Source organism: Hydra viridissima, unplaced genomic scaffold (genome assembly GCF_058129835.1).
Source record: "Hydra viridissima isolate aposymbiotic clone 2 unplaced genomic scaffold, HvirCarnegie_v1 scaffold_1, whole genome shotgun sequence".
Classification (NCBI taxonomy): Eukaryota; Metazoa; Cnidaria; class Hydrozoa; order Anthoathecata; family Hydridae; genus Hydra; species Hydra viridissima.
In genome coordinates, this window is record NW_028324300.1 from 15,736,712 (window position 1) to 15,749,432 (window position 12,721).

The 12,721-nt window shown below is 28.5% G+C and overlaps 1 protein-coding gene across 2 annotated transcripts; it reads right to left on the reverse strand.

Annotated features, from left to right (window-relative positions):
* Nucleotides 1–33: 33 nt before the first annotated feature.
* LOC145187700 (uncharacterized) lies at nucleotides 34–10,749 on the reverse strand. Of its 2 annotated transcripts, none has more exons than XM_090073166.1 (13): nucleotides 10,385–10,749; nucleotides 9,543–9,750; nucleotides 9,144–9,277; nucleotides 8,893–8,929; nucleotides 6,895–6,910; nucleotides 6,429–6,618; nucleotides 4,923–4,969; nucleotides 4,377–4,526; nucleotides 3,737–3,942; nucleotides 2,401–2,624; nucleotides 2,239–2,303; nucleotides 2,022–2,129; nucleotides 34–417 (listed from the first exon to the last, which is right to left on the reverse strand). In XM_090073166.1, exons 2-13 carry the CDS (start codon nucleotides 9,725–9,727, stop codon nucleotides 370–372), a joined length of 1,410 nt encoding a protein of 469 aa, XP_089929292.1. In that variant the 5' UTR covers nucleotides 9,728–9,750; nucleotides 10,385–10,749; the 3' UTR covers nucleotides 34–369. The 2 variants fall into 2 exon arrangements, with proteins under 2 accessions (XP_089929292.1, XP_089929288.1); XM_090073162.1 differs by having other exon boundaries at nucleotides 9,898–10,692.
* Nucleotides 10,750–12,721: the final 1,972 nt, after the last annotated feature.

Here is a 12,721-nt window from a genome sequence, read left to right on the forward strand (position 1 = left end):
AACTTGAACGTCACAGGAGAAAAAAAGACTTCATTTTTCCTTTTTCTTTTCTAAAATAAAATTTACATTCAATGAAATAAGTTTAAAAAACAGCAATGTACACGGAGAAGACGGCACCAGACCTCTTAATAAATTATGTGAAAATAACTATAAAATTAATTATGTTATAATAAGTAGTAGAACTCATTATTTCAATGCAGAAAAATTGTAACCTAGCTTATATATAGTCGGACAATCGACAACCACTATAACGTAACTGGAAAAATTTGATTTGATACTAGTATACCATGGAAACCAAATGTCAGCCACGAAAGGCATTTTGTCAACAAAGGAGATCGATTTCATTAAATAAAACGGGTCGAAAAATAATCATGGACTCGTAATATTCAAAGCTCTTGGTAAAATATAATTGGGTACCTAAAAAATAAAACATAGCAAATATAAATTAAAAATTAAATTAAAATTAAGTACGAATTTAAAAATAGATAAAACACGCCACACACAAAAAAACGTCACAATTAAGAAATTGAAAATAAATGTCCTTTTTAAAATTATTAACAGCAAATGTTTTTCTTTTGCTTTAGATGACATGAAAACATGACTTTTAAGTAATAAGAGAAAAAGGCACTTAGTTAAAGAAAAAGAAAAGGCAACCTCAGTAAACAAAAACGTACCATCATTGATGAAGGTATCTGGACTTATAAGAAGTTTAAGAGCAAAGTTAATGAGCAAAGTTAATGAGCAAAGTTTTTTAAGAGAAGTTAATGAGCAAAGTTTTTTAAGAGAAGTTAATGAGCAAAGTTTTTTAAGAGAAGTTAATGAGCAAAGTTTTTTAAGAGAAGTTAATGAGCAAAGTTTTTTAAGAGAAGTTAATGAGCAAAGTTTTTTAAGAGAAGTTAATGAGCAAAGTTTTTTAAGAAATTAATGAGCAAAGTTTTTTAAGAGAAGTTAATGAGCAAAGTTTTTTAAGAGAAGTTAATGAGCAAAGTTTTTTAAGAGAAGTTAATGAGCAAAGTTTTTTAAGAGAAGTTAATGAGCAAAGTTTTTTAAGAGAAGTTAATGAGCAAAGTTTTTTAAGAGAAGTTAATGAGCAAAGCATTAAAAACTCAAGAACAAACTAAGAGACTAATAAAAACTCAGTGAGTTATTAAAATTATTCATTTAACAATATTATACATTATATTGTTAAATGGTTAAATACTTTAAATAAAGTTACTTATAAAGAAATTTGCTACCAGTTTAGTCTTACATGCAAGAAGTTACATTTCAGAAAACTGTTTGCTCTCCACTGTTTATTGAAGTTATTGGTGTGGCCATATTTATATTTGCAGCAAAAAAGGTGTCACAAAAAGTAGTTTTATTTGGTTAGGAAGAGAAAGTATGCAAAAGTGATAAAAACTGAATTGTATTGTAACAACTTGTTGTAACAGTTGCAGTTGCCAGTTGATTTATTGTTTATCAAGTGACTTTCGTAAGCTGATCTATTGTAATGATTTATCATTTTTAAGAAATTTTCAATTCAGAAATTTTTTTAAATGCATTTGAAATACTAACTTGACTTTTATTTTCATGTTCAAAAAATTGCACTTTGTAAAAGAAATACAATTTTGTCTTTCTCTAAAACTTGGTCAAATAAAGTAAAATGTAAATAGTTTTCAAAACTTGATAGATATGGAGTGTTATTCCTGTGTGATTTCTATTACCATTTCTATTATCATGATATCATAATTAAAGTGATGAGCGTTCTGGTTTTAGAATGTAGTATCCTAGCAATGCAATATTATGGCATTTTACTAGCATCTATGGACAACAGTACTGTGAGTTTCACATACGCATTTTACAATACACTAATTTTAAATCTTAAAATTATTGTACATCTCATCTCATCTTATCTTTATTCCTGGATTTATAAGCAACATTCATTATGAAGCTTTGTGAGGGTTTTATCTAAGTATTAATGTACTTTTGTAAAAATTTTTAACAAATGAAAATTACACTTTTGGTTATAAAAACAAAAGTACTTTTTTTTTTTGAACAGCTTGTAATATTTGGTCACGGTTTATTGTTTGATCAATACCGATCAATTTCAAATCACTATCATCCATTTCATTAAGGGTTTCCATATCAACCTACATAGAAATTTAAAAAAAAATAAGGAAGTAACTAAAATGAATACAAAATAGATGGCAGCCATTAATACTATATCATTTTGGTTTTAATGAGCAAAACTATAAATACCTCTTCTCTTTCAAAAGTGGATCGATATTTTTCTAACGATAATTGCTTTAACAGTACATTGATATCTAAAAGACAAGAAAAACTTCAGAAATTTCATTCGGAACCAAAGACATGAAAATAAAAAAGCTATCAGAAAAAATAAAAGCCATTGACCAAAATTACCATTGCAAGTATTATCAAATTCAGATGTAGGTTGAGCTGCATTGAACTGAATATTTGGAAGGTAATCCTTTTTCCTTGAAGTATTCATTGTGTTGTTGATAGGAGACAGTGAGAAAATATCTGAAGTGTGTTGATTAAATGTAAAAGTGGTGTTATCACAAAACTGATTATTCCAGTGGTTTGTAGGAGATTTTAGTGAGTATTCACCACCAAGTGCTGGTAATCTAAAAAAAACAAGTTTTAGTAGAAACTAAAAACAGGGCTGTTCCCACAAAGGTAATGTCCTTAACACAATATGAAGCTCTGCTTCTGGATCAAGAGTTCTATGTTTCAAACATTTTTTACAAATTCTGTGTGAATCTTAAAGAAGTTCTACATAACTCCTATAGTATCCTGAAGGTCTATATAAGTTTTATGGGATTTCTAAAGAATTTTCTGTTCTGTGTGCAGAAATTACTTGGACAAACTTTCTACTAAGGGGGTAATAAAAACTATGATTTAGCCACCACATTCTCCTGATCTGTTTTCAACTGCGTTTCTTTATTTTAAATATATTCTTAAAGCAGATATTGATAAACCTCATGATTATAAACATCAATGTTTGTTACAATCCTAGGTTACAGATGATAAGAAACATAAACATTTAATTATTCTTTGGTATTATATTTTAAAAAGTTAAGTGGTTGTACCTTTGTTATTTTTATTAAAGTTAGTAAAAAAAAAAAAAAAGAAAAGATACTGTGGATTATCAGTAGAAACATGATCAGCAATAATTAAATTGTGGCAAGAAAAATATTCAATGGCTAACCTGGTTTTTAGTTTATGAAGTAATTAAAAAAAGTTTTACACCAGGTTAGCCACAAAATATTTAATTGGTGAAAAATTTAAAACTCTACTCCAATGTTATGGAATATTGTAATAAAGAAGGAAGAAACTGAAAATTGTGGTCAATTGTAAACAATCAGGACAACAGGGAATTTACTCACATAAAAGACTTTAAAGAATTAGAAAATTTGTTATGCAGAATGCCACAAATATGTAGAGCAAGTTTTGTAGGTATATAGATGAGTTACAAATTAAATAAAACATTTTTTTTTTTTTTTTTCATGTCTCTAACTAATAGAAAGAGAGCATACTTTTCAAGTTATCATTTTATTTTTTTTTATTTTTTCCCCTGCGAATCAAAAATTGAAAACTTTGAAGTAGTGCCATTCAGATAATTACAGATGGTGGCATTTAACCAAAAAATTTTAAAAATATAATAAAAATTTTTTTTGAGCTTAAACAAAGAGAGTAACAAAAGAAAAACCAAAATGTTTCAAAAAGAAAAAAATACTTTTTAAAATTTGATGATGGCATTTTTGCAGGGCCACCACGATTTTGACTGATCGAAGTAAAATTAGAAGATGTTAGAGAAGACTGTGGAGAATCAGATCCATAATTATGAAATGGTGAAATCAATACACTGTTAGTTGAAGTTTGAGGACGATTTAGAGAACGGAATGTCATCCCATTTACTGCAAAAGGACTGTTTGTGTTCACCTATTATAACACAATATGCTATAAATAATATGTAAAATAATATACAAATATTATGCAAAAATGGTTTCTTATGATTCATATTTATAAGTTTTACATAGCAACACACTGTAAAACAAAATATTTAAATACTAAAAGATAACAATTCAATAATACTTATAAATTCTCACATAATAAAATTGTTTGAAGTTCTTAAAAAAGAAAAAAAAGAAAAAAAAAGAGCATGAATATTTAAAAAAACATAAATTTTGTGTTCATTTTTTTTATATGTTACATAATAAAGGTGTTAATAAAACAACTCACAACTTAAAATTTATAATGACAAAGACTTATAATCTTATCATGCTTCTTTCAGCTCAGTCATGGAGCTACAACAGGGGCAACAACATCATCAGGAAGTTTTTACATTAGCATAAAAAAAATAAACTGACACTTACATTTGGTGAAATCTCTGTTAAACTACCCATATCATTTGATTGCTTCATAATGGGCATTTTAGGAAGATCAAAGCTGGGAAGTTTTGAATATGGAGCTACAACGGGGGCAACAACATCATCAGGAAGTTTTACTTGAGGTGAAACTAAAGTCTAAAGTAAAAAGACATATTTATCACATGAATATTGCGTACAGAGAAAAAAACAGTACAATAATTGACAGCTTGTTGATTAGAAGTTAACATTTTTGGTAAATATGTTAAGATATATAAAATAGACTTTTACGGTAAAATTGTTTGATCAAACAAAGTTGTTCAATGGTTGTACCAAAAAATTATTTATCAAAGTTACACCAACAAACTTAAACCCTTAACTCAGTAACCACCAATCATAAAATCAAATCAAAAAATAATTTTTTTTTGTTATCTAAAATTACTTATATAGTTGTAACTATAAAATAAAATATATATTTACTTTTACTTTAATTTATATAATTTCAAGAACCCTTATATTTTCAAGTAGGGAAACATTAAAAAATTTGAAACTCACAAATCTTGCTTTAGCGCTTCCCTTTAATGCCATAGCAGCATCAAGAACTATGAAAAAATTAACAAAAATCTTTATCTAAAAAAACTAATTGAAGACTATTGAAGGTCTACAGGTTTTTAATTATCAATATAGTTTAGGACTTCACAAACTTCTTTTACAAAGATTTGAAAACAGACTACTGTTAAGGGCCTACAATGTAATTCATGCTTTGTACAAAAATGTCATTTCAGCTTGCATAGCTTTATGCTCTCAGCAAAACTTTGTTCAAGCTAAATAGATAAGTTGTTTCTAATTATTAATATTAACATGACTTATTTTTAATATCATGTGGTTAGTATTTTATTGCAAAATAATGCAGAAGTAAATATTCCAAATTCAAGACTAGCCACACCATTAATTTGTGCTGCTCATTGTGGCCATATTGGAATAATTGAGTCATTTCTTCAAAGTGGTGCTGAACTTAATCAAAGTGATAATCCTGATGTTGTAATGTCATGTTAAAAAGTCATAAATAATCTTAATGCCAAAAAAAATTTCTCATATCTAAGTGCCACTTGATTTAAATACAACTCTCTGTGTACTACAACTATCTACTAGCAAGATATCTGCTGCAGTACTATCACAATCCTTTCTTCCATGGGCCTCAATGTGTCTGAGGCATCAGTCTAAAGGGTTGTCAAAGATAAACTAGGTGCTAGGAGATTGGCCTAAACCAAAAGATTCATCTTTACAGAATTTATTCAAAAAGGATTGCAAATTTTGAAGAAAAAAAAAGCTTATTACGTTATTCTCTAATAAAAAGTACTGTTGAAAAGTACCCTTGTACCATTTGGCTTCATTAAATCAAAAAAAATAAACCAGGTATGATATGTAAGCCCTTCTTTGGATCTTGGTCAACTTTCCTGACACCCACTGTTGTTTTTATTCAAGAGACGTCCCTTGCTACATAACTAGGACTGTGAAAAATTGGCTGTCTGAGACTATCAAATTACAGTTTATATATATCTGGCCTCAAAGCTTGCAGACCTTGAAAACTCTCTGTAATCATAAAATACCTAAATTTTCTGCAATCATAAAAACCCAATGTTTGGTATCCATGGCATCCATGGTATCCATATTTTGAATGAGCACCCATTCAAAACATGGATATCAATAGAATCATTAAAACTTAACATCTAGGTTTTAATGCTGTAAGACACTAAGTTATTTTGAAAATAAGATATATTCCTAAAAAATTAAGATAACATGTTTTAAGGCAAGTGATGGTTTTCTTAAAATATCTATTAGCTTTAACTTATGAAATTAACTTTGTTTACAAGAGCTGATTTATTTGATTGTTGTTTTTGTTTATAACAGATAATATAGATTCATTAAAAATATTTTAAAAAAACATCAAATTCAGCAACTAGTTGTTAACAAGAACTAAAATTAAATTGGAAATTTTGGCATGTGAAACATAGATTAAATATGACCTTTCAAAACAAAATAAAAAAAAAAACTTTTTACCTGACAAAACAGAACTTGTTTTTTTGAGTTCATCTCTTATTTCACTTTTCTCTTCCTCATTATCCATTATGTCATTGCCAACAGTAGATCCACTTACAATATCGCTTGGTTGAACAGGGACTCTAGAAAAAGATTGTGGTGTGCGCTGCTTAATTCCTAACTTGTCGCTGAACTTTGAAACCCATGAAGCCTAAAAATTATTTCTCTTACTAAAACTTTCTCAGATTTCAAAAAATAAACAAAAAGAAAAAGTTATCTTTATGTTAAAATATTTTAAGTATGTGATGATGATGATGATGATGATGATGATGATGATGATGATGATGATGATGATGATGATAATGATGATGATGATGATGATGATGATGATGATGATGATGTGGTGATTCAGATCAACAAGCACACTTTGATAGCAAGTAAATTTTTGTTTAACTGTTAGAAATAAAATAAAAATTTATAAACTTACTTTGTTTTTATCATCCCTAAAAACAAATTTTAAAACAAATAAATTTCAAATATGAAATTGTTAAATTTTGAAAAACAAAAAAAACTCTTATATTAAGTGTGGTCTAAAATCAAGTTAAATGTAGAATTTTAGCTAAATAAAGATTTTTAACAAAGCTTTCCATTTTAAGTTGTATAAAAAGAATCAACTGTATGGTGCGAATTCAAGTAAAGTAATTGTGTGAAAATGATAAAAATAAACGATAAATTTTTTGAAACTGTAGAAGTCAAGCTACTAGTAAGACCATTTTCTTTGTCTTTAAATTGCTTTAATTTACAGCTACTTTGTTGATTAAAGTTGTTGTTTGGTAATATATCAAGTTCTTTTATACAGCTATTCACGAAAGTTTTAACAATTACAGAATTTTAACATCTAATCTTCAGTTTTTCTTGAATAAAAATCTAATGGAAATAGATTTCAAAATAGTTTTTTTTCTAATTTAGTATATAGGTTATTTGTTAGTAAAATTAAAAAAAGTAGGTTTCAACTCATCACTGTTTACTGAGAAATTTCATGAACAGGTAGGTGATACAAATTAAGAGGTGTCAAAAAAGTTTAAACGATTTTATTTAGGATCAATTATTTGCTAATTAATTGATAAATCCGGGGCGAAAATTTTTTTTATTTTTAAATAAAGTCAAAATGAGTCAATTACAATCAAAAAATTTATCATCAGGCAGCTTTTAAGTTTTAAAAAATCAACTTGAAATATTGTAAATTTCAAATTAATTTCAATTGCGTGCAAATGGGTTGCAAAGCAGTTTCTAGTGAGATCAAGTGGCAAGTTATTGGTATGGCGAGGACAAAAAATCACACTAACGTTCAAATAGGCAAAATACTTCACGTTTCTCAATCTTGCGTTCGAAAAACCATCAAAACCTGGGAACTTACCAAGGGCATCTCCGACATGCAGCGTACTGGGAGACCATCCAAACTCAGCAACCGTGACAAAAGTGGTATATTCAGAATGAGCAGAGAAAACCCCAGACTCAGCTACAAAAAGCTTGCAGAAATCTTCAACGACTCAAAAAATAATCCAAAAGTTAGCAGAGAGCTCGTGAGATGAACATTGTTGGACAAAGGTAATGGAACGTAAACAGCTGCTAGAAAACCTATTCTTTCAATCACGGATAAACGTAAACGACGAGTGTGGTCCACACTTTAAATATTAATTTTGCTTTTTTTTTTAATTTTTTGTTGCAATTCGTTTAAACTTTTGTGCTTCTTATTTTTCCTATATGATTTTTTGTAATTGTTTTTTTTAACTAAATATTAAAATTTTTGTAATACGTTGATACTAATTTTAAAGCTAATTACTTTTTCTTTAACAAATAAAAAAAATTAATTCGATATCATTTTACAGTTTTTTTTTATTAAACAAAAACCAAACATATTTGATAAAAATTCTGCAATTGTTTAAACTTTCGTGAATAGCTGTATAAAGTATTTAGATTCTCATTTTTAAACTCTCTTCTAATTGCCATGTCTTCTCATAGTCCTGACTGTGAACTAAGCCATATTTTTGAGCTGCATGGATAAGTCCTACTGGACTGATGGTAGTTGAAGACCAATTACAATGTATGTATGTATGTATGTATGTATGTATGTATGTATGTATGTATGTATGTATGTATGTATGTATGTATGTATGTATGTATGTATGTATGTATGTATGTATGTATGTATGTATGTATGTATGTATGTATGTATGTATGTATGTATGTATGTATGTATGTATATGCATAAAGTTCTGCCTATTTTTGGAATAAAGCAATGTATAAATATTTCTTAACATCAATAAACTTTATCAAATAACGTAATTACCATTATTATTAATGAATTCTGGCACACATGCACCAAATAAATATGTGCTTACCTATCAAAACTTGTTGTGATAAATTTGGACAACACATTCTGGTAGATCTAATATTTTATACAACATTTTAACAGTGAGCTCACCTGGTTTGTTCCAACAAAGCTCTTTGTACACCAGGTACTAAATGAAAATTTGCATGCTTATTATTGATATCTATATACAAATTTGATTGTATATAAAAATTATATATTTTTTGTTTTTGCTTACACATTAAGTTTTAAAAGTAACTGAATACTAAAGACTTAAAAATACATACAAATATAACATAAACAAATATTAAAGCAACAGGGTTATACAATTGAGATTTAAAACTTTTTTTAAAAAAAAGCCTTACCATCAGGAACCAGCATTCGAGTGATCTCAGGCACACCAACTAGCGTAGCTAAGTCAAATGCAAGAAATCCTTCAAAGTCTTTTACATTTATATTAGCGCCATGTTGGATCAAAAGCTTTACAATGTGCACATGCCTAAGACAATAGAACTTCATTTAAGTGTCTTTTAGACAAAACATAACAAATATAAACATAATAAGACCATATTAATGCTATATTATATATAAACTAGGTGTAAAACATTTCATAAATATATGTAATACACGCATACCATATATACCAAAAATTTATAAGGTGTTAAAAGCAAAAAAGTAAATCAGATACTTTGAGCTCAACTTAAACATTCAGATTTGTAATTTTATCATTGTTATTTGGGTGAGAAGATTTTTAAAAAACACACTGTTTTAAAGTGGCTTGCATTAGAGCAGTCCATCCATGAAGCTGGTCCTGAACATCAGTTTTGGCTCCTGCTTTCAACAAAAGTAACACTATATCAATATTTCCACTCATACATGCATATATTAAAGGTGTTGCTCCATCTGCATCAACTGCATTTACATCAATTTTCTTGCCACTATTAAACATTTTCTGAACCAGGTCAAATTTGCCTAAATTAAAACAAAAAACAAATTGTAAATAGTATATCAAACTTAATATCTTTGCTCCACTATTAAAATCCCACAAGTTTAAATAATATTTTTTAATGTGAAAATCCAAAACGAAACTATGTTTTAGTCATTCTATAAAACCACTACCGAATTTGACAACATCAATTAAAGTTGCTTCAGCAATAGGCAACTTTTGTTCAATCATTTGAGTATGAACACTTAAGTATTTTTCAACATCTGACCTCCGCCGTAGAATACTTAGATTATAAGCAGTTTGATGAAGAATATTTGTCAAGTTTGTATTTGCTCCGCCTTTCTCGACAAGTAATTTAACAATATCTAAATGACCGTTACAAGCTGCAAGCATTAAGGCTGTATACCCAGTATGTGGATTTTTATAGTCTATTTCAGCACCATATTGCAGAAGCAAACTTACAATAGATGTATGACCATGCTGAGCAGCAGCCATAAGTGGAGTAACATCAGGGTTATCACTTTGATTAACTTCAGCACCACTTTGAAGAAGCAACTCAATTATTCCAATATGGCCACAACGAGCAGCACAAGTTAATGGTGTAGCTAGTCTTGAATTTGGAATATTTACTTCTGCATTATTTTGCAATAAAATACTAACCACATTATAATGTCCATAGTAGGCAGCAAACATTATAGGTGTCCAACCACACCAGTTTCTGCATTCAAGTCCAGCTCCTTTTTTGATTAGCTCCCGTAGGATATTTTCATGTCCATTGGCTGCTGCAAAATGCAATGCAGTATGAGATTGGTCATCTATACTATCAACAGCAACACTTTTTAAACATAATTCAGTTTTAGCTAAATCTCCTCTTTCAGATGCATGAAGAAGTGATTTCACCAGGTTCTGATCAACACTCATTTTAAAACCATTTTCTGTATAAATCATAAACAAACTGTAAATAAATTCTAAATTCATAAATATATTATAAATAAATTTAACAGGTTTGTGTGAATTTTAAAACTAATTTTCCTGAGAGTGAAATAAACTTATACTTTCAGATTGTTTGATTAAATAATTTAATACACATGATCATTTTATAGAATTACCATCCTGATATATAACATAAAAAAATACCGAAAAATAATTTAAGTCCTGTTAGAAAAAGTAAATAAACTATACTTCAAGAAATAATATTCACAAACAGTGAATAATATTTGTATGCTACAGTCGTGAGTAAATTTTATTTAGATAGAAATATTAAATATTTATATTGCATAGGTAAGAGAAAAAATCTTAAGTTTACTTTAGATAGGTATTGTTACCATAGATAATCCCATAGTGCTTATCCTCATTTTATACGACATATTACTTATCTAGTACTTATATATTACTTATTATAATGACAAAGTACAATAGTATTAATTTATATACTATTTTACGATGAATAAAACTTGAGCGTATACAGAGATATATAATTTGGTCATAAATTTTTGTTAAGCTATATTTATTTATTTTTATAAACATTCGCACAGCCGAATTAATTTACTAGAGTTTGAATCGGGTAATTTTTGAAAAGTTTGTGCTGAATAGGGAGAGTTTACTGGAGCATACTGTTTTATTACTAGATAGAGTTATTCGAAAACCATGTCGACCTGATATTAGTGTTACGCATAGGTTCGTAAATAGCTAATGTTTTAAGATTACAATAGGGGAAACCCACAGTGGTTCAATATCACAAACTTTCGCGTTTGCGTCCCTTTAATCACGGTAGATACCTATTACTTCTGACAATATACAAGCAAATAGCACTGTTGTCAAGCCCTGTCGAGATGTTTAAAAATTTAAAATTAAAGGATCACTAAAGTTTTCAAACACAAAATTCTATTTTTCCTAAAAGTAGAGTGGACAAAAGTGGATAATTATGGCTCTTCCAATCTTCAACCTAAACATAAAATTTACCTTAACCCTTAATAACTCAAGATTGATGCATTTTATACACCAATAAGAATCCACTTACTTTTTCAACAAAACCGTGCGAGCTATAATGAAAAATCTCCCCGCTATCTTCTGAGAGATATCTTCTGAGAGATGTGAAATTAACATATTCAGCATCTTCGACTGTCTTTCGCATTTCAAATTAACATGTATGAAGTGATCAAAATATTATAAAAAAAAATTGAAAGTAAACAATTATACTAATTAAGTATTGATTTTATAAGTTTAGTGGTGGATTAAAGCATTTTTTTGTCTTTTACAAATCATGGATAATTATGATGACGGAAGAAACAAAGAATTACTGCAAGAAAAGTCTGAGAAAAGACATTGGGGGATATGACAGTGATGAAGACACAATAACATATGAAAGTGAACATGATTCTGCGTCCCAAAAAAAACCGGATTCTGAGGATCCTGGCTATGAAAAGCAAGAACATGAAAACAAAAAAGTAGGAAAAGATAAGATAACGACATAGGCAAAAACACCGTGTGTATGCAAGCAAGAAAATACAAGTTATTATTTTGAAACTAAAACCTGGTCCGACAATAAAGAAAAAAAAATTGAAAATGAAGTAGAAGCATTTCATTTACTTTTTCAATTGAAATTATTGAAGAAATGCTACACTGCACTAATCTTTATATAGAATCAAAACAAAGTAATTTTGCATAGGAGTGAGATGTAAAACCTGCAACGAAAAATGAAATGGCGTTTCTGGCTTTACTATACCAATCCGGTTTAAAGAAAGTTAACCATACAAGTTTTCATGAAATTTGGGCCACTGATGAAACTTGTATGGAGATTTTTTGCGCTTTCATGTCGTATAACCGCTTCTTATTTTTATTATTGATAATTCGGTTTGACGATGTTTTAAGGAGAAATAACGATGAAGTGGTCACTTTGTGATGAATTCGTTTGCAATGAACACACTTCTTTTGTGATTAAAAACATTTTTTATGCAATTTATATAAAAAAAACAAAGTTTTTTAAATGAGGTATTA

Excerpts from the sequence above, each read along its gene's own strand:
- LOC145187700 (XM_090073162.1), bottom strand. The coding sequence starts at position 10,672 with ATGATTTATACAGAAAATGGTTTTAAAATGAGTGTTGATCAGAACCTG. Across the intron at positions 4,527-4,922 it reads GAAGCGCTAAAGCAAGATTT|ACTTTAGTTTCACCTCAAGT; the intron begins GTGAGTTTCAAA and ends TTTTTACTTTAG. Across the intron at positions 2,625-3,736 it reads CCATCATCAAATTTTAAAAA|ATTACCAGCACTTGGTGGTG; the intron begins GTATTTTTTTCT and ends TGTTTTTTTTAG.